Source organism: Pteropus alecto, unplaced genomic scaffold, assembly GCF_000325575.1.
Source record: "Pteropus alecto unplaced genomic scaffold, ASM32557v1 scaffold39, whole genome shotgun sequence".
NCBI lineage: Eukaryota > Metazoa > Chordata > Mammalia > Chiroptera > Pteropodidae > Pteropus > Pteropus alecto.
The window spans coordinates 2626017-2648297 of NW_006443568.1; the positions used below are offsets into that span (position 1 = coordinate 2626017).

General features: G+C 36.9%; 1 protein-coding gene across 6 annotated transcripts in view; it reads right to left on the reverse strand.

Moving 5' to 3' along the window:
* The window catches only part of AGO3 (argonaute 3, RISC catalytic component), a 102239-nt gene extending 86639 nt beyond the window's left edge, over positions 1–15600 (reverse strand). For 3 of the 6 annotated variants that reach the window (XM_025041515.1, XM_015598966.2, XM_025041514.1), the window contains exon 1: positions 1603–1739. Coding sequence is in view for 2 of the 6 variants with exons in the window: in XM_006924245.2 (XP_006924307.1) it covers positions 1603–1774; positions 14920–14938 (191 nt within the window). In the remaining 4 variants the exon portion in view is untranslated. Of the gene's footprint in view, positions 1–1602; positions 1775–14919 lie in introns of those variants that run through there. The other 3 variants (XM_006924245.2, XM_015598967.2, XM_025041513.1) reach the window with 3 other exon arrangements.
* Positions 15601–22281: the final 6681 nt, after the last annotated feature.

A 22281-nucleotide genomic window follows, 5' to 3' on the forward strand; every position in this document is an offset into this window, starting at 1 on the left:
AGAGGAGGAGAGAGGGAGGGGGAAAGGGAAAAAGGAAGGTGGGAGATGTTAGAGTAGACCAATTAGAAGATCATTACAATAGTCTAGACAACAAATAAGGGTTTGAAACCAAGGTGGTAGCAGTATGGGGCCATATAGGGAACAATTTCTAAAACAGAATAGGACTTAATGACCAACAGGAGGAAAAGGGAAATGGAAGGTCTACCTCCCCTTAAGCCTGGCTTAGACTCACTACACTGGGTTCTTCTCAACTGCTGTACCTATGTTATGGCTGCTTAATCTTTTAAAATTGAGGTATAATTGACATATTATATTATATTAGTTCATATTATAGTAGTTCAGGTGTACAACATAATGATTTGGTATTTGTATAAACTGTGAAATGACCACCCAATAAGTACAGTTACCATCCATTACCATACAAAATTACAATTTTTTTCTTTTTCTTCTTATGATGAGAACTTTTAGGATTTATTCTCTTGGCAACTTTCAAGTACACCATAATATTGACTATAATATAATTATCATGCTGTACATTACATCTCTATGATTTATTTATAATTGGAAGTTTGCACCTCTTGACGCTCCCTTCACTCATTTCTTCCTCTTCCAGCAACCACTGTTCTATTCTCTGTAACACAACATTCATATGGGCTTTTTTTTTTTTTACATGTTATCACAAAGTCTTACTACTTATTCACTTCATATATCTTGTGTCTTATCTCTGCCACTAAATTACAAACTTCTTGATAGCAAGATCTATGGCTTTTTTAAAACTGAGTTTTGTTTTGTTTACAACTTACAAAAGCTCCAGGTATACACTCACCTGTGTCTTAAATGAAGGCTCTTAATAATACTTATTGAATAAGAAAAGCCTAGGGTATCTAATACTACAATCGAAAATGCTAAGTTGAATAGCATTATTTTCCAAATGTTCTGTCCATGAGCCTTTTTTAAAAACCTCTTTCATGGTGTACACCACAACATAATTTCTTTTTATATTCCCTGTATTACCTAAACCACAGCTGCACGCATGCGTGCACACACACACAGTATTTGGGGGAGGTAAGAGAATCTTACTAAAAGATGATTGATAAATCTTAATATATCATATGTTTGTTCCTATATAAGAGTAAGGAGTAGTTAGGAGTTGAGGATTAGAAAAACAGAAAGCATGAAACTATGACAACTACCACCTCTAGCCACCACCGTTACCACCATCATCTTAAAAGTAACATTACAAAAGGGGTAAGTAAGGTGGGGGTGGGTGGCGAGGAAAAAAACAACATAGATATATTACCTAACAGCAAGGGAAAAGATGCTCAGCCTGATTTCAAAAGCATATAAAAATAACTTGAACCTTTTCTATTATCGCAGAGAAAACATATGAGCTCATGTTATAATGGAAACATTTCAAGGCTATTTGGAGATTTTACCCACCACGACACCTCTGAAGTATAATCAATTTCAAAACAAACTACCATGTGTTCTTGGTCAAACTGTTAGACATTATCATTGCTATTCAGATATACAACATAAATAATCACTATGGCAAAGACAAACACCAACAGCAAAAGATCTTCATGACTTCATGATTCTTACCTGTTCACTCTTCTAGGACACTTGTCTGGTTTAATATCTACCTCATAAAGGTAGACATCAATCTTTGGAATTTCAACTTGAAAACAGTTAGCCAGTAATTTAATGGGTTTGCCCATAGAGCCATAGCCAGGTCTTCTGGGCACCATGAGTAGGGGCTGGGCCCCAACGGGTCCTGCCAGGGAGGGGGGGGGGGAAAAAAAGAGTAACACTGTTATAAACTGCATTTGATAATCCCGTCAATCAGAGTATGTTAGAATTTTAAGTATAGTTGATCATGGCGTTGAAGCTTAGTGCTGAAAGATGACAATTTCTAACACTTCAACTTCTTTCATCCCAATTTACTCTCCTTACTAAAAAAAAAATACAAACAAACTGACTACTGACTACTTCCAGAAAACTGTTTCAGATGGAGTAGAAAGAAGGGGAGAGCAATCACACAAATCCAGGTGAGTAAGAACAAATATAAATCACACCTAAAAAGTGTGAGAACAGCAGCAAACTTAAAGAGAGTAGAAGGCAATAGTCAGGATAAGAACAAATGAACAAAATGAAAACAATACACAGTAAAAAGGATCAGTAAAGCACAAAATCAATTATTTGAAAAATAAAATCTTTAAAGTCAAGGCAACACTGATTTTTAAAATAGGAGAAAAAAGGCTTACATAACCAATATAAGTGAAAAGAACATCTACAGATACTGAAGACATAAACACTGTCAATTAATTTGAAATTTTGATGAAAGAAACGAAATACAGCTTACCGACACACAAAAATATATAAAATTTGAAAAGTCTTCCATTGGTAGAAATGTAAAATGTTGCAGCTGCTTTGGAAAACAGTATGGTGGTTCCTCCAAACATTAAAAATAAAATTACCATATGATCCAGCAATTCTACTTCTGGGTATATACCCAAAAGCATTGAAAGCAGAGTGAAGTGGTAATTGTATACCTATGCTCATAGCAGCATTAGTCACAATAGCCAAAAGGTGGGAGCAACCTAAATGTCCACTGATGGATGAATGGATAAACCAAACGTGGTACATGCATGTAATGAAATATTAGTTAGCCTTAAAAATGAAGGAAATTCTGACACATGCAACAACACAGATGAACCTGTGGACATTATGCTAAGTGAAATAAACCAGTCACAAAAAGACACTGTATTATTCCACTTATTAATACCTAGAGCAGTCAAATTCATGTAGTCAAAGTAGAAGAGTGGTTGCCAGGGGCTGAGGGAAAGGGAGAATGAGGAATTGTTGTTTAATGGGTATAGTTTGTTTTGCAAGATGAAAAGAGTTCTGGAGATTGGTTGCACAACGATGTGAATGTACTTAAATGCTACTGAACTGTACATTAAGAAATTGCTAAGATGGTAAATTTAACATTATATATATTTTACCAGTTAAAAAAAATCTAAGTGATATCTAGCATTAAGTTTTTAAAGTTCGAAATGTAGCTTTGTTAAACAAAGCTCAAACAATAAATTCAGTTAATAAATTATAACTATTATCCAAATGAACTTACATTTAAAATATCTGAAAAGTCCTGTAACTATTTGAAAAAATTATATCCACAATTAAAAATATTTGCACACACTGAAAGAGTCTAGATCCAGATGGCTTCACTAGAGAATTATACCAATTATTTAAGGAAAAAATACCAAATTTCCTCAAATTCTTCCAGAGAATAGGAAAAAAGTAAACATAACCCAATACAACTTATGATGCCAGACAACCCTGATACGAAAATCTGACAAGATTATGAAAAAAATCATAGGACAATATCATTCATAAACATTCACGTAAAAATCCTAAACAAAATGTTAAGAAATTAAATCTGCTAATATATCAAAAGGATTATGCATCATGACCAAGATGAGTTTACATCAGAAATTAAAAGTTGGGTTAACAATTTTTTCACTGCATATAAAAATTAAAATTAAAGTGCTACATATATCATTTATTTTTAAATTTTGTTTTTATATATTTGTAAAATCTCTTCTGAGGGCATAATCTTTCCTGATATGCTAGACTGAGATAGGTAACACTGAGTAAATCTAGACTAGGTCACAGTTCTGGCTCTGCCGTTTATCTAACCACTTGACCATAAAGGTCAAGCCCTGAAACTCTTATTTCCTGATCTAATAAAATTAAAATGGGAGTAATACTTGATCTGCTTCTTTTTTCAACAAATCTCGTCAGGCTCAATTTAGAAAATGTACAAGAGCAAAAATTTATCAAGCACTTACCATGTCTCAGGCAATGTGCTAAATGCTTTATACGCATTACCTCATTTAATCTTTATACAAACTCTATAATGATTTTATTGATGCCTAAAATTTCATAGCTAGTAAGTAGAAGAACTGGGATTGGAACCCACTCTGTTGGGGTCTCTATTTTGTTCCATTGATGTATATTCGTCTATCCTTTTGCCAATAACACACTGTCTTGATTACTATAGTTTTATAGTAGTAAGTCTTGAAGTGAGGTACTGTCCATCCTACCACTTTATTCTCCTTCAATGTTGTACTGCTATTCTGGGTATTTTGCCTTTCCATATAAACTTTAAAATCGGTTTGTCAATATCCACAAAATAACATGCTGGAATTTTTATTGGGATTGTGAAAATATATAAATCTAGTTAGGAAGAACTGACTTCTTTACAATACTGAGTCTTCCTATATATGTACATGGAACATCTCTATTTAGATTTTCTTTCGTTTCTTTGATCAGAGTTTTGAGTTTTCCTCATATAGATCTTTTACATATTTTGTTAGATTTATAGCTAAGTATTTCTTTTTGTGTATTGTGCTAATGTAACACATTACTGTAATTTTAACTCCAAATTCTAATTGTTCATTGCTGGTCTATAACTCAAGACTTACTATAAGGCTACAATAATCAAGACAGTGTTGTACTGGTCAAAGAACAGACAAATAGATCAAGGGAACAGAGCAGATGGCCCAAAAACTGACCCACAGAAATATAGCCAACTCATCTTTGACAAAGGAGCAAAGGCAATTCAATAGAAAAAGGAAAGTCTTTTCAACAAATGGTACTCAACAAGTGGATATCCACATTAAAAAAAAAATCTACATAAAGACTTTACACCTTTTTCAAAAATTAATTCGAACAGGCTAAGAGAACTAAATGTAAAATGCAAAACTAAGAACCTCCTAAAATGTAATAGTGAAAAACTTAGGTGGCCTTGGGTTTGGTGATGACTTCTTAGATAGGACACCAAAAGGACAATCCATGAAAAAAAAAATTGAGGTTTTCATTAAAATTAAAAACTGCTGTTCTGTGAAAGAAAATGAAATTATGAGCCATGGACTGAGAGAAAATATTTGCAAACGTGTATCTAACAAGGGGTTAATATCCAAAATATATAACGAACTCATACAATTCAACTAAAAAAAACAACTGATTAAAAATGGGAAGAGACCTTGGCCTAATCACTTTGGAAATGGTTCCCTTTCGAGTTGCAGCTTACAACAACAACAGCAAAAAAGTGTATGAACTACTATGACTCTGAACACCATGAAGACTTTGAACTTATTTCATAAACATGAATGCATAAACTTGCTCAAGATGGCCAGAAACCTCGTGAAGGTTCACGGTTCCCAAGGCCTGGACTGTGCTCATGGAATACTACAAATCCTTGAAGAAAGCTTAAGCTAACCAGTCCCTCCACTTTTGACAATTTACTGAGTAAATGGAGGGGACCACATAGTTACTGTTGGCACTGTCTGTCTGGACACTTTCTAAAAACAGACCATTTTCCTTAACTAGCATTAGTTTTGGTCTGCTTTATGAGTTCTATTTTGAACTAATGTAATACATTGCTGGTTTTAATGTATCGTTTCCATTTATCATAGTTAATATTCCTACAATTTTAAAATCTTGTCTTTTTACATATTTATACTTCTGTCTCATGATTTTTTTTGAGTTGTTACATTAGTTGTATACATAGTGAATCTCACTTTTCATATCTTGAAAAAAGGAAAAACCCACTAAACAATAAACTTGGCTAGACCTTGTTTTGGGAATTTTATAAGCAATTAGATTTTTTCCTACATTGAAAATATAAACTTCCTTCCTTCTTTCCTTCCAATGAGCTATTGATATGTTATCTGTTATAATCTAAAGTACTCCTATGACCTGTGTAAGCTCTGAATGAACTTTCTTTATTCAATAAAAATTAAACTTTTTGGCTTCTTAAAAAATAACTTTATGCTATTTTATTTACATGTGATTACTAACAAGACTGGCTTAAAAATAATATTTTGTTCTTTATACCCCATTCTCTTATGAAACTCATTGCCCCCATGGACAATTTAAAAAAAAAATCAAAAACATAAAAGTTCACCTCTCTATTCTATACATATTTACTTAACAATTTTGTTCAAGTTTTTATAGAACGTAGATTAATTAACATCAGCTACTACACTTAAGTAATTCATAATATATTGGGGGATATCCCATCTTAGTAATTAAGGAAAAGTCATATTAACATTAACAGCTAACTTGTATTAAGTATTAAATATTTGACACACATTAGTTGATATCTCACAACATAACTTTTGAGGCATGTACTATATTATACTAAGGAAACTGAAGCCCAAAGAGGTTAAAAAACATGTTCATAGTTAGAAGGTGGCAAAGCCAAGATTTGCAAATAGGCAATGTGATTTCAGCGCCTCCATTTTCAAATCAACACACTAAACTACAAACATTTGCTGAAAGTCTATTGTCCATTAGGTAACTATTTATTGACTCATTATTTTGTTCAACAAATATTTACAGATGTCTCTAAGTGCCAAGCGTTTTTCAGGCTCAGCTGAATAATAATTTTAATAATAATAATAAAGACCTTGTCATCACAAAAGTTTGATTGGAGTGATGGGAAACAGAATATATTGTATTTCTTTTTTGCCTATCAAGTATTATGAAGAAAAATAAAATAGGTTAAGAGAATAGAATGTGTGTGTGTGTGTGTGTGTGTGTGTGTGTGGTGGGGGCGAGGAACAAACTAAGTAGTTAGCCATTTATATAGGTTTGTCAAAGAAGGCCTCTTTATTTTTTTACTTGAAGATCTAATTGGCTTTATTAATCAATTCATGAATCGGGCAGCATCTCATCTAGCAAGCAGAGGGATACTCCAAGAAGGCCTCTCTGAAAGGGTAACAAAAGCAGGCAGAAAACAGAAGTGAGAGATCAAGTCATGTTGCTATGTGGAGGAGCATCCTAGGCAGAGGAAAAAATCAACAAGTATAAAGAAAAAGAAGCTTGCTTGGTGTTTAATAGCAAGAGATCAAAGTGAACAAGAGAGAATGATAAGAGATGACGTCAGAGACATAATGGGAGATAAGATCACACAAAATTTTTAAGCTATGATGAGGTCTTTGGATTTTATTCTGAGACATGAGAAACCAACAAAAGGTTTTGAGTCAAGAAGTATTATGATCTAACTTAAAAATTTTTTTTTAAATGATCACCTCAGCAGCTGTATGAAAAATTATATGTCAAGGTCCAAACAGGGAAGCCAGTTAGTAGGCTAATTGACTGTGCAGGTAAAGAAAAATGTTGGCTAAAACAGGGGTGGTAGCAGCTAGGGGAATGATGGTGATGTGGAAAATATTTAGAAGGTAGACTTGATGGTAACTGCTAATGGATTAGGTGTGGGAAATGAGAGAAAAGAGCTCTCAAAGTATTTTGGTCTAAGCAACAGAAAGAATGGAAGTGCCATTTACTGAGTGAGATAGGAAAGACTCATTGATAGGAGCAAGTTTAGAGAGGAAATCAAGAAGATTTTTAGGACATTTTAAGACTGAGTATCTATACAAGTAGGTATCTAGTAGGCAGTTCGAAAGGTGTAGAGCTCAATGGAGAGGTTCAGGCTGGAGTTGTAAATGTGAGTGTCTTCAACATTTTAGAAGTAAGTGAAACCACTGTATTAAAGGAGATCACCCCAAACGTGGTAAGATACAGAAAAATACTAAGCCCTGGGACACTCTCACTATTTAGAGACTGTGGAGATAAAGAGGAAACAGCAAAGGAAGAAGAAAAGTGATAGCCGGTAAGGTTGGAGGAGGACCTGGAGAGAGTGGTACCCATGAGGCCAAGTGGAAAGTGTTCCAAGAAGGAAGCAACTTAATCAAATGCAGCGGAAAGTCAAATAAAATGAAGAATTGGGAATTGACTACTGGGTTTTGTAAGAGTAATTTCAGTGAAGTAGTGGGGACAAAAATCTGACTGCAGTAAGTTCAAAAAGAATGCCCTGAATCTGATCAAGCCTTTAGGTCCTGGCAGTTTACAGTAAATTCAGAGAAACATGTTAACATGCCATGAAGATGGAACCAGCAAAATCCAGACTGTGAAAAACTCTAAAAGAACAAACAATCCATAAATTGGGGAAAAAAAGAATAGAAAACTTACAGATTAAAAGACGCTTAAGAGATGTTCCAATCACAGTATATGGAACTTATTCTGATCCTAACTTAAAAATGGGGGGGCGGGGGGAAATAAAGGCAAACTTAAAAATACATACATATACTATTTGAAATAAGTAGATATTTGAACGCTTACTAGATATTTGATATAAAGTGTTATTATTATGTTGCTGTGATAATGATACTGTGGCTTATTTAAAGAATCCATACCTTTAAAAGATATACTTAGTAGATATTTATGAATGAAATAGATCCTTCTAGAATATGCTTCGAAAAAATACAGGGGAGAGGAAAGTAGAAGGGACGCGATGGACATGGGTTGATGATTGTTGGGTTTGGGTGATGGGCACATGAGAATATACATTCTCAATTCTCTATAATACAAGGTCTTAAAAATTAGGAAGAGAGGAAGTGCATTTCCTTTGCATATTTCATCTCTTTTTACAATCCCATTTTACAGATAAAGAAATTACAGTTAAGGAATACATTGCCCAAAGTCACAATTCATTTTTTTAAATAGACTTTATTTTTTAGAGCAGTTTTAGGTATACAACAAAATGGAGAAGGTAGAGATTGCCCATATGACTCTTGTCCGCACAAGCACTGACTTCCGACTATGTATTTGTTACAACTGATGAACCTACAATGATACATCATTATCAAATCACAGTTAACTTGAGAGCCAGGCTTTGTCTCTAAAACCCATGCTTTTTACACTATATCACAGTGCCATTTTTTCCCTCCATTATCGTTATTTTACCTGGTGCTTCTTATACAAACTGGCAAAAACTAAAATTCTGTTTCAAAAATAAGCAATATAACAGAACTCTACCATTATTAACTGTAAAATAATAATTAAGTTCAAGTAGCCATAAATATTTTAATGTAACTTAATGAAAGAAACAATTCTGACAACAAATTATACTTCCAGTGAAGCATATTTTAGTTATTTAATAAATACACACATTGCCCACTAGAGTTGAAAATATTATTACAGAGAAATACAAAGCACTATCGGGAATTTCCTTTCGCCTCAAACTTTTCTTTCGGTAGCTAGGCTAAGTACTGGCTAATATCAACTAACCATATTAAACTTCAAACCTAAAAACATATATTTTCATAGCATGTGTGTGTGTATGTTGTTCACTGACTTAACGACCTAAGATGTACTAGTTGTTTAGTCTAAAGCTAAATAATAGCTAAAGCAAATATAACTGATGAAAAATAAGCAGTGAATAAATTAAAATCAACTACAGCATCACTATAGCCTATTACCAAACTAAAGATTTTCAACAATTCTACTTCTGCTTCAATATTCATGGAATATTCTTGTTTCAACAATTCTATTTCTAGGAATTTATCCGAAAGCAATCACTGCACCACTATGAAAAGACATATATACTAGGATACTTACCAAACTTTTATTTATAATAAAAAAAAAAGACTGGAAAAATGTAAACTACCATCAATGAGATGAAAAAATATACAAAATTAATGGAAAAATTAAATTAAATCAAAACTGAAAATTATATTGCTATATAGATTTAAGTATTAATACAGAAAAAATGTCTATGATACATTACTGAGTAGAAAAAGCAGGTTAAAACAATTAATATGATGGATGGATAGGCAGACAGATGGTTGTCTGGGAAGAGATACAAGAAAAAATTAACAATGGTTTTATCTGGAGGATAAGATCATATTATTTTCACTTTCCATTATACACTTTCCTATATTGTTTGCTTTTCTTAAAATTATAAATATGTATTTTTATAATCAGAAAAGGATTCTGTTTTTGTTTTGGAAAAATAAATGAATATATTGACTTCAAAATTTGACCATAATGCCTGTTTACTAAACCCACAAGACTAACTAGTAAACATCAATATAAGATTTTAGTAACTCCCTATCTAATAACTCTACTTATTCATTAAATGAACCTGTACAATACTTATTGTCATATTATATTTACTATAATCACTATAGCTAAATAATCACTTATAGAACATTCAGCCTGTTGAGGGTTAAATTTCTCAGATGGCGGTATGGGGAATAATTTTTTAAAATGCATTTTCACCCTTGAAAACAAGAGGGGACATTATCCAAGTAGTCTCTGAACTATGGAAATACCTTGAGATTTATTTTAAAATTCTATTAAATTCTAATTAATAGAATTTTTATTTGCTGGATAGTTTTGAAAAACTGAGCACCCAAGCATAGATATTAGAAATTTTTTTTTAGTAATTTTAAGAGTAATGCCACTTTTAGGTTAAATATACATATGGAAAGAGATCAAATCATAATTTAGAAGCCAGATTTAAAAAAAAAAAAAAAAAAAAGACTTCACTGTTAAGGTATAAACTCATTTTGCAATCTAGTCTTTAAACTTTTTAAAAATTCAGATACACTAATGAAATTCTGTTATCAGACTTAGAATTCATTTAAAATATCAAATATTAGTAACAATTCAAAAATATTATATAAGTCAACAACAGAGAATATTTTCTTGCAAAATTCTTCTGCAAATGAAAAATATAAAAAATCCTGTCTGTTATATATTCTACAGCTATCTTCTGATTTCTCAAGAACTTGACTATTTAGAAACAATGTAGGAAAAAACTGGCTAATGTAAAACAGAATTCTTCCAGACTATTTCATTAAACTGACAATCCAGACTAATGCACATAATTTTTATTGTATCCAAACCAAAAAAGGCCTACACTTAAGAGAAATCATCAGTTGTGTGACAAGGTTTTGCTAAATCTTATCTTTTTTTTATTTTTTATTTAGCAATGGGTAGCAAAAGAAAATAATTAATATTAATAGATAATGGCAGAAAACTACAGAAATTCCAAATACAAAAAAGCTGTTCATGTATCCCAACAGCATAACCATTATGGTTGAAAAACCACACAATATTCTTTCTCACATCTGTTTTGTTAATGAGCCAAGAATGAGGGTCTATTAAGTATCCTAGACAACTGAATTAGAAGTAGGAATGTCTGGTGAATACTGTTCATCCCAACAAACTAAGACTAAGCAGGTTTAAAAAAGATACTATTGTTAAATTATCTTTGTAGTTTTACCTTTATAAAAATAGAACTATCACTTGCCTTTTTCCCCTTATCCATTAAAAAAGAAAACAACTTGTTACTTAAGATCTTAGTTTTAAATATTATAAGAAAAAATGTTTTGTTAGATGAACAAAATATTTATTTAATTCATCTTTCAGGTAGACCTTCAAGTATTTTAAGACTATGGAAACCAATGTGAAAAAAAGCTGTTTGTGAAATAAAGAAACTAGAATCTAACAGCTTATGACAATTTGGCAAGAATTCTACTCTGAGCTAGGGTTTTTCCACATACAACAGAGAACTCTTCCAGGAAATGTCCCCTTCATAGGGCCCCATGTCTCTTTGCATACTTATCAGCCTACGCTTATAGAATCAAACAAATACAATGTTCCCAATGGACAATATAAATTAATATAAATTAATTCTAAAACATCAATCTATTTCATAAAATTCTCCAAAAGAGCAAAAGGAGGTAGACTCTAGAAATCATTTCATTCAAACCACTTTCCTACATTACTTAATTTCATTTTTTTTTTTTTTTAACTAAAAGATTTATTAGTTTGGAATCTGGTTTAAAAATCTAAAGAGTGGTCACATGAGGTTGATGAAATCATGGATAAGTTTTAAGTCTTCATCGTGTTAACTGAAATACATTTGAAGGTTACATGTATGTTCTTTTTTCCTTTAAAGTCTTTGTTTAGAAAAAAAAGTTATTTCTTGCCCTCTTTTTAGTTTTCCCTCAGGGTGTCACTGTTATAGAAATTAAATTCTAAAAAATCAAAATAATCTTGTACATTTTTATAAGTCCCACTGCCAATCAAAACCAAATACCGCGCCCCCCTCCGACACAAAGTTATAATGGCCACTCCAGAGCACTGCAAACTAAAATTTAAGTGATAACCAAGTAGACAAAACAAACCTTTTCCATGTGCAAAATTAATGCCCTCCAGATAGAACAGCATTTTGACTTTTTTTTTCCCCAAGACAAAAACCTACAAGTGAGAAAATTTATACAATAAAAATACTTCCCAAAGTGATTAGATTTATTGTAAATACTCAACTGAGAACCTAATGGTATTTTTTTTTAGTATTTTGAATCCACTTTTATCTACTTCATTCAAATCAAGCTTCTATACATGAAATTTTTGTTCTCTTGGAACTTGTTCCCCAATGACTTTTCTTACTAAAGAATGCAGAGGCCTAAATTAACTATTATTCAAACACAAATTTAAGAGCATAATTAAGAAATATAGTCTATTCAATTTTGCAACATCGTACAAGGCAGCTACCAAACTGTCAAATCAATTTATATACCATTAATTTAAAGGTAAATGTTTTTCTTCCATTGGTAGGTAAGTACAATTCCAGTGGCCCTAAGCAGTAGTCTGACCTTACCTAAAAATACAGACTAGAATAGTAAGGTCCTAAAAAGCAGCTCCTCAGAAATGATATCTCTATGAACATTTCTGCTTCCCCTATTCGTACTTTATTTGGAACTAAAACATAACATATACTCTTAGTCCAGTTGTAATTAAGCAATAAAAAACAGGGTTTCATCAAAGTTCCCCTAACGAGTCAAAGGCATGGATGCTAAACTATTTATTATTATTTAAAACCCAATTGTGCCAGCTTTTTTGGTTAATTCAAAGTTCATAGGTCAGTAGATTATACAGGACACCCTTAAAAATCACTTAAAATATCTCATGGATAAGAGAAGAACAGGCAAATGTTAACTTTTAGTGAGGAATGATTCACTAAGAAACTATAGGACCTGTATTCAAAGTCCTCCAATGTAAACACGTTTAAGTTTTCTATGTATCCACAAACAAACCCTTAAAATTTAACATATCCTGTCATAAGATGATTCCTGAGAATCTCCACACCAAAGAAAAACTTAGAACTGGAGAGCCAGAAGCCAACACTGACTTAACAGACTATTAGAGAATATTTACATCTTAAATTTTTAAACCAAAACATGTATCTGTCAAGTTCTTGATTTAAAACTTAGTTGCACATTTTTCCCAACTGTGCTTTCAATTTCATATGTAGTGTAACAATTGTATGTAAGTTTCAGGAAGAATGAAAATAATGAAGATATTGAGCTAAATTATACCTTATCTTCATTATTAGAATATAGTCACTCATGTATAAACTGCACTGAAAATAAACTTTGCATTTCAAGACGTCCAATTCTTAGCTCAAGAATTCACAGGAGCATTTACTGAATCATCCTTGGCTAGCTGGACCAGTTGGCTAGGTGGTTTTACTTCAGAAGAATTTTCTAAGATGTTATCCATATATTTGGGCATAATTTCATATGAAAACCTCAAAGTTGAAAAAGAAAAAAACTTTAAAAATTTTTGAAAAATCTTTAAAAGTTTTAGGATTAATAAAGTGTTTAACGTTCATGTTTTGTTTTCCAGGCTTGTCAACAGAACAGTTATATAAAAATCACTTATAGACCCAAATCATCACATTCCTTAAAGAATACAGTAGAAAGTTGAAAACCAAAGGCAGGATACGGTTTTTTGGAAATTCACAAATCAATGATAAACAAAGGAGACTAAAACTTTTCACAATCCGGACAACCTTCCCTTTTTAATTAGATGTGAAGGGGAAAAAATTAAGCATGCAAAAGAGATGGTACAAATTGATTAGAGAAAACTCCATATACTAAAACTTGTAATAAATCCCCTCACTACCCCACCTCTACAATTTCTGAGTGCTTTTGCATCCACCCGACAAATTATATTCCTCAATCAACAAATTATCATTATGTCACTGATTTCTTTTACTTAAATTATTCTTATCTCGTATTCAGGTACCTCCCAAACTGGCAAGATGAGATGTGAGATTCAGGGGCTTAGTAACAAGACACCCCCCATAGCCAATATTTTGAAAATTAACTTATAAATTCTTGACTGTCTGGATGAAGCATACTTTCAAATTTAACATACCATATAAACGATCCTTTGAAAAGCAAGCCATTATGTAACTAATATCTACTTTATGTCCCTGAATTACTTGAGAACCATAAAGAGTGCTTTTTCCTTTAAAATAACTACTGCCCAAGTTGTAGTTTTTTCTCGACTACCGTTTTGTCCAAAGAGAAAAAGGTTTCTTAACTTCTCAATTTCCAAAAATATGACAGCCGCTTCTCTAAGGAATAGTGAATGAAAAATAAAATACTGTCAGCAACTTTAAGATCCACCTCCTCACATAAGCAGTGATCCAGGCTGGTATGACATTTCCAAGATCCTCAGGAACTATATTCCATGCTGCCTGCTCGCGACACTGCCACAAACATCAGAAGAGAACTTGGGGATGGCAGAAATGCCATCTTACATATGCACTTTATACAAGCTATTTTAAACTTAATTTCATCTGTTATCTCACTGTATCTTCATAACTACCTCAAGAGGTACGGTAGAGTGTTGGTCGCCCAGCGCCTCTACGGGACACACAACCCGGTTAAAAGGACACGCACACCGTTACCTCTCCGACTGGAATAACAAAAACGAAGGCAAACCCTTCTAAACGCCAGGAAAAGAAGAATGTCGCCGAGAGAACCCCAAACTTCAATACTTTCCTCTCCCCCCAGTTTCGCCTACTCAGTGGCTCCGGGGAACTGCGGCGGGGCTGCGGGAAGGCGGAGGAGGGGCCGGGTGGGGGGCGGAGAGGGGGAGCCGCCCGGACAGCGTTCACCTCGCGCCCCGAGGCCGGCTGAGGGAGCGACGATGCTCTGGAGACACCACCACAGACCGAGCCAGAGGCTCTCCCACACTCACCTGCGGAGCCGATTTCCATTCATGGAGCTGGGGGGAGTGCTTCGAGCGAGAAGGGCGCCCGCCACTGGGGGCCAGGAGGCGGTGCAGGGGGCGACGCGGAGCGACAGGCACTCTCACTCGGCCTCGAGGCGGGGTGGCGACGGCTTCTTCTCAGCAACTGCACTCCGAAAGCTCTCGCCAGGAAGAGCCGCCGTCGGGAGGCAGCACGCGACTAGGCGAGAGGAAGGAGAAGCGTGAGACGAGAGAGGCGCTCCGTACGGAACTTGCGTCGCCCGCGGCCGCTTACGCTGCCGCTGCCCCTCCACGACTGCGGCGCAGCCGCCGCCGACCTCCCTGGGGGCCGCCCCCGGAAGCCCGCTGGCGTCAGTTCCGCTGCCCGGGATCGCCCGACGTCCAAGCCTCGCCTCTCCGTCCCAAGCCGTGCGGGCGCGACGTCGGTGCGGACGCGGCTGGCGCTGAAGACGCAAGGGAGGAGTTGGGAGGGGGCGGCGAGCCTGGGCGGAGTCTGGGCACGCGCAGCGGGGCCCGCCCTCCCACGGCCCTCCCACGGCCCTCCCCTGGGCTGTGCTGGCCCACTACAACCCCGAGGGGCGGGACTCTTCGCACCACCCTGGTGCGGACCCGTGCCTGCCTGCGACGTCGCGGAGGGCGGTAGAGCTTACCTGAGGAGGAGCCTACCTGGAACGGGGCTGGCCGGAGGCGCAGGGCCACCCACCTTCCCATGCCCCTCCCTCCACGCCTCCTCAACATGCAGCCAAGTAACCACAATTGAACACGCTAAGTCCACAGGGCTGCTTTGACGACCATTTGGGGGAGAGGGGATGTACAATTTAGCTGAAGAAATGATTAATAGACAGGACATTACACAAATATCAGATCGAATAACTTCCATTTTTAAAACTCTTTAATAGTGCCTCGTCACACTGACATCCAAACTCCTTTCCAGGGCCAAAACGCACGGCGTAACGGTGGCCCCGCCTTTCTCAAGCTAGACTTTACTATGCTACAGCTATACTGGTCCGCTTCTAATTCCCCTAGCCCATCTTTCCAACAATGAGCCTCTCTACTTTCCGGTTCCTTCGACCAGGAACATTCTCTCCACCCTCGCCCCTTCTTTTTATACCTCAACTTAAGACTTATCTCAGAGAAGCCTTTCCCGGTATGGTGGGGCACCCGTTTTTCTATCACCGTATTTTCTTAATCCTGTTCCAACTTGTAATTTGTTTTACTACTTTATTGTGTGACCCCTCCCTCACTAGAATGTAAGCTTTATTAGATTACCAGGAGCAGCACATTAACTGGCAAATAGTAGGCCCTTACTATGTTATCTTTAATGCAAGCTTATTTTATTTAGGCCCACTCGACTTTTCCCTATGTCCCTAAGCATCAGTAATGTTGTTTAGACTTTTCAAAGTTAAAGTACATTCTCCTTTTAAAAAAAAAAGCTTGGGCTAAAGAGGAGAAAGTATCCTATCTTCAACTCTTCCCCCTCCCTCCCCCCAATCACAGCGGAACTATAGACCAGTTACTTGAGCCTCTGGGCTTCAGTTTCCTCCTCTTAAAAATGGAGAGAACATGTGTTGTGAGGTTAGGGAATGTATATAAAGCACAGAGAACTCTCCCTAAATGTCAGTGAATAAAAAAGTATTTACTATAGTTACCATTTTAAAGCACTTATTGATACACCTACCGTAAACACTTCATAGATGGATGGGATTAAAACCCACATCAGACTCCGATTCTTTCACTTCTTCCTTTCCATCCTTAATCCTTTTTACTGAAAATGTCCTCCCCGACTTTAAAATGTCAAATTAAATGTCACCAGATAAAACATGGTATCTTCAAAGCCATTTTCAATCTTTGACAGTACACAATCCAAGTCTATAGCAGCATCTGACAGTAAATATCAACTGTTGTGCAAGAGTCTATCACACCTTCAACCCACAATTTTAGGACTGATTCCCTAAATGACTGCAGGCTTCTTCGGCATGGTGATGGTGATGAACCGTGGAGGTGGGCCACTGTCTTCTTTGACATGGATAAAGCAGGAGTTAGACCTTTTAATTAGGTCCAATTTAATAAATGTCAATGATGCCTTCCCATCTACTACTGCTTTAGAATGAACCCATGTGAAAGGTTCATGAATTGTACTATCAGGAATTGGGAAGGCCAAAAATGTTTGAATGATTCTGCCAAAAGTAAAGTTGTATGAGGCTTTCCTTGACCACACGCACACCCTATTTTTGGATAACCTCATTCTCAAATGAGTCTTGCTCTTAAGGGCATAAAACGGGGTCTTTGTGCAACTTGTTAAGTGTCATAGACCCAGAACAGTGCCAGAGCCTAGCCCATAGCAGCATTCTGTAAATATATGTGGGATGCACGGATGGATGGAGAAATGAGTGGGTTTCAAGAATGGGATTCAGGAATCAGGCTAAAACTCTGCCCTCATCCCATGTGGCACTGGTTGTTCTCAGAAGAGAGAACTATAAAACAGTACAGAAATCTCAGGGGCAAGGAAATGAATGCCTGCTGAAAGTTGCATTCCTAAGATTTCCGTGCTAGATAAACATCACCACTGAATGAGGAGAGCAACTGGATAGAATCTTCTCCCCTCACGTGGATTAAAGTTAGTCAATTTGACATTTGAGTTCAAATCTCTTCTCCTATACCAGAAGTTTTTAGAACAGCAGAAAGGAAGCTACAGTTGACCTCTAACCAACACAGTAGTTAGAGGGGTCAACTCCTGTGCAGTTTAAAACTTGTGTATGACTTCTGGCTCCCCAAAAACTTAACTACAGATGTCCCTCAGTATGCTGGGGGGATTGGTTCCAGGATCCCCTGTGGATACCAAAATCCATGGATGTTCAAGTCTCTTATATAGAATGGTATAGAACAATGTATATAGTTGACCCTCCACATCTGCAATTCCCAGCCAGAGGTTGAAAATACTGTTTTTTGATCTGCAGCTGGTTGAATCCGTGGATGCAAAACCTGGGGATACACAGGGCCGACTGTATGTTTATAGAAAAAACCCACATATAAGTGAACCCACACAGTTCAAGCCTGTGTTGTTCGAGGATCAACTGTACTTTGTATTGCAGTAGGTCATAATATAAAACATATTGGCTTTAGAGATAGAGCTGAGAGTGAAGGCCCTCTGCTACTATCTGTGATCCTAGGAAGTTAATCTGAGCCTCACATTCCTCATCTGTAAAAAAACAGAGGACTATGTAGACCAGACACTGCTGGATACCCAATCAAGAGCCTTTACCCGCTTCTTTCTTGCCTAACAGACATGACTTGTCTTTCCAATCCATATGATTTAGAGGATAACTCCTAATTAATCTAAGTCGCTCGTGATGGATGATCTCATTTGCTTTGCCAATGACAGGAATGGGAAGATGACCTATTTCTAGCATATGAAACTTGAGGACAGATGTGTTGAGGTTTCCAGGGATTTTCTTACTTTAAATGAAACACTGTAAGACAATGTTGTGTCAGCATTTCCTTTCTGAAATTACAGTAGCCATCTTGGGACCCTGAGGTGAACCAGCATGAGGATAAACCAACATAGAGGATAGCAGAGCAAAAAAAACTGCAAGAACCTGGTTTGTTATTATCATTAAGCCACGAATTAACCAACCTCATAGCCATATTAAATCAGGACTTCTTGTCATGTAATAATTTCCTTATTTAAGCCAACTTAATTGGGGTTTTGTTATATGCAATTGGAGGTAATTGATAAACTACTTCACATGAAGGCTGTGAAGATGCAATTAAATAAGATAAACAGATATTGTACAAAACACCTAGCCAAGTATTCAAAGAACCGAAGACCTTCCTTTTCCAGTTCACTTCCATTAACTCATAGGCCTTTTCCAAAAAACTGACTGGGAGCTCCCACTGCCTCTTTTAAGGAGAATGTTACTTGCCTTCAGAAGGTGGGGAATAGGAACAGAGGGCTCCCTACAAGGGGGCCCTCAAGATTTTTTGTCCCAAAAAGATATTGCCAAGAGGATAGTGTTGAAGCTGCTGCAGTCCAGAGCAAGAAGATGGTGTGTTCCAGCACAACAGGCCACACTGGCCTAAAAAACCTTGATACAGTATGCTGGGGAAGGCAGTCATGGTGCTTAAGTGGGGAAGTTCTAGAATGTACCTCATCTCCAACAAGTCCACTTTTTCAGCTCCTCCTTGACAGAGCTACTTTATAGAGTGCTCTGTCATGCTCTGTGCACATTTTATACTTGCCAGGTTTCTTTAGCCTGTATCCCAAGGAATAAATGTTTTGAAAGCTAGCAACAAACAGGGAGAGCTACTTGCTACGATTCAGTGCTACCTGCCAGTCAAGCAGTACAGACAGCAGTCTGGGGATGGCTCAGACTCAAAACTTGAAAATAGTCTTCTTTTTGTACTATAACCCTTTCCTTCAGCCACCAAACCCAAACTGCCATGAAATCCCGGGGTCTGCAAAGCCAAGAGATACTCAACAAATAAACGGCCTCACTCTACTCCAAGCCACTTGTTAGACAAGAATGTGCTATATGTTATCAATTGACAAGGCAGAGAGGGACAGCTGTTAAAAGCAATACTGAAACGGGATGTCAAGCCTTAACTTGAGCTCCAGGACCAGACAAATCAAGCTCTGGGCTCCTTCCGTCTGTTTCTCTTGAGTAGCAACCAACAGCCAAATCCTGAAACCCTTTTAACATCAATCAATAAAACTAGAATTTATGGCAAAAGAAGTGCCATAATGATCATCTTCCCACTTGCCCTGCTAAATATTTCTGCTTCATTAAGGGTTATAAATTTAACCTTATTTCAATTGGGAAAAATCTCTTCCATGTTCCAATTTGCTCTTCAAGTTCAACCAACCTAACACTTGTTGCTGAAAAGGGGCATGGGTCTGGCTGGCTAGCTCCCAAGGGAATCTGGTAGGTGGTAGCCACAGGTTAGCGCTGCTATTTGAAAAGTCGTAACACTTGGCCTCCAGAGGAATGCTAGGCCCACTTATGTACAATTACTAGCTGCACTGAAAATTTCTCACTGGGCCCTGTGCCAGAATCCTTCTCTGAGCAATCTTCCCACAGAATAACAATGCTCTAGCAGTACCAGGGAGGGATGCCAGAACCTACAAGCTGGACAATTGTGCCATCAACTTAAGGTACAAACCCAAAGAACCTCCAAGTTGGGGTGAGAGTGAGAAAAGATGATGGTAATCTGGTTAAGTTTCTGCTTACCTGAAGATTTATAAATGCTGAGTCCATCCTATGCACTCAATATCACCTTTTGATTCCCTGTACCCCACCCCCTATATTCATAAACCAGATTACTAGCTCATTTTGATTCTATTCACAAACTTATGCTATGACTGTAAAATGACAAAAAATGAATAGAATGTAGTTTCTGCTCCTAGGAGTTCAAAGGCTCTGGAGGAAACAAGTCATGAAAATAAATAGAGCAAGCTGCTAAGTACTACTGAGTGCACTGGAACACCATCTATGACACTGGTTAGGAACAAAATTAGGTTTGTTTATTTTATTCTTTTACAAGTATCTCCTGAGGACAGGAGGAAGCTGGAGGTGGTGGTGGCGGTTGTGGCGAACAACTTGGAAGTCCTAGTCTTAGCCTCATTCAAATCAGCTTTTTCCAAAGCTCATTTTCAAGAAACACTGGAGAATGACCATAAAGTTATAAAATCCCAGAGAAGAAGGGGTGGAGGATGGTAAACTGAGTAGAAAAAAATATCCCCTCCTAACTGCAACAGTTCATGTTGTTAATCACACCCTTCTTGGGTTACCTAACCCACTCTTCATTTTTCTCCCATCTCATTAAATCAGTCAAAAATATACAAGGTATCTACTAGTGATCTGACAATCATTTTAGGTTCTGCTTCCTCCCCTCATCCCTTAAATTGTGTTTCCTAGAGTTGTACACAATGTCTCTCACTCTACTTTTTCTAAACCATCTTGTTCATTCCTATGGCTTTAACTATCATCTATATGAGTATGAATCTCATATCTATAATTGCAGTTTTGTAGTCTTCCCTGAGCACCAAAACGTTAAGTGTTTACTGGAAACCTTAACCTCATTGCCCCATGGGAACCTCAAAACTCAGTCTACACAAGGCTAATTGTCTTTCTTCATAAAATTCACCACCTTCCTTTTGTAGCCTTCCCTCTCCCCATCTTGGTTAGAGGAAATGTCCCAATACACTCACTTGCTCAAGCAGAAACCTGGGCATTAGCCTCTACTCCTCTCTTCCCCTTCCTTCTATCATCCATTCAGTCTTATTAATTCTATCTCCTGAGTGTTTCTCAAATCTGCCCTTTCCTCTCTATCTTCACTGCTATAGCCTTACAGCCTTGTTCCAGTCCTTCATTATCTCTCTCCTGTACCAGAGGACCATTTGGCTACTCATATCCCCCACCAAACTTTAAGCTCCTTAAGAAGACAGTTTTCCTCATTTTTGAATTATGCCTGCCTTTTCTCCCACAATACTGCTGGACACAGTACTTCACATGTTTGCTGAAGAATAAATGGAGGCCCTGTGAAGTTTGATTACATACAATCTGCAGTTTTAACACTCTGGAATTTGTTTTATCCACTTTCCTCTTCTATAAGTGATGATTCTGTTCTTGTAATAATCTATTATTCTAACCTAAAGGCTATCAGAGATATAATTAATCCCACCAGTATGCTTTGCTACTAGAAAAAAAAAAGAGAGAGAGAGAGAGACCGCACTTTAGAAATAGAAGCCACCATTCTTTATAAAACAGAATTGTGCTGCTGCTGTTGTTTGCTTTAGAAGGAACTGTACATTACAGCTGCTGGGATAATTTTACAATAGACTGGACAAGGTACAGCTCAAAGCAGGACACAAACACAAGTCTCAAAGGGAAACAAATGCAAACAAGTACACAGCTGTGGGGCTCCAGGGACATTTCCCTATCCATGCTGGACTTGAGAGGGACAAAAGTTTAGAAACTAAAGTAAAACCCAGAGTAGTCACACATGCCCACCAGATGGTTGCTAAGTGCCAAAATCACACACCAATCAGGTTGGACTGTGTGCACAGAAAAGTCAATTCATTTTTCCTTATTGCTACTACACCAGGGGACTCAGTGCATTGGACACATTGTCTTTACTTGAACAATCCTTGGAGAGTTTATTTTCCTTTTTAAAGAAGGAAATCTGCCATTCCCACCTTATTCTGATTTTTTTGTTTTGTTTTGAGCCATTACGTCCACTCCCTTTCTTGGGTTCCCAAACAGCAGCCAGAGGTTCTGAGTCGGTAGGAGTAAGAGGAGAGCACCAACCTAGCCTCTCCCTGCTCAGGGAGAAGGCAAGTCCTAATAAATT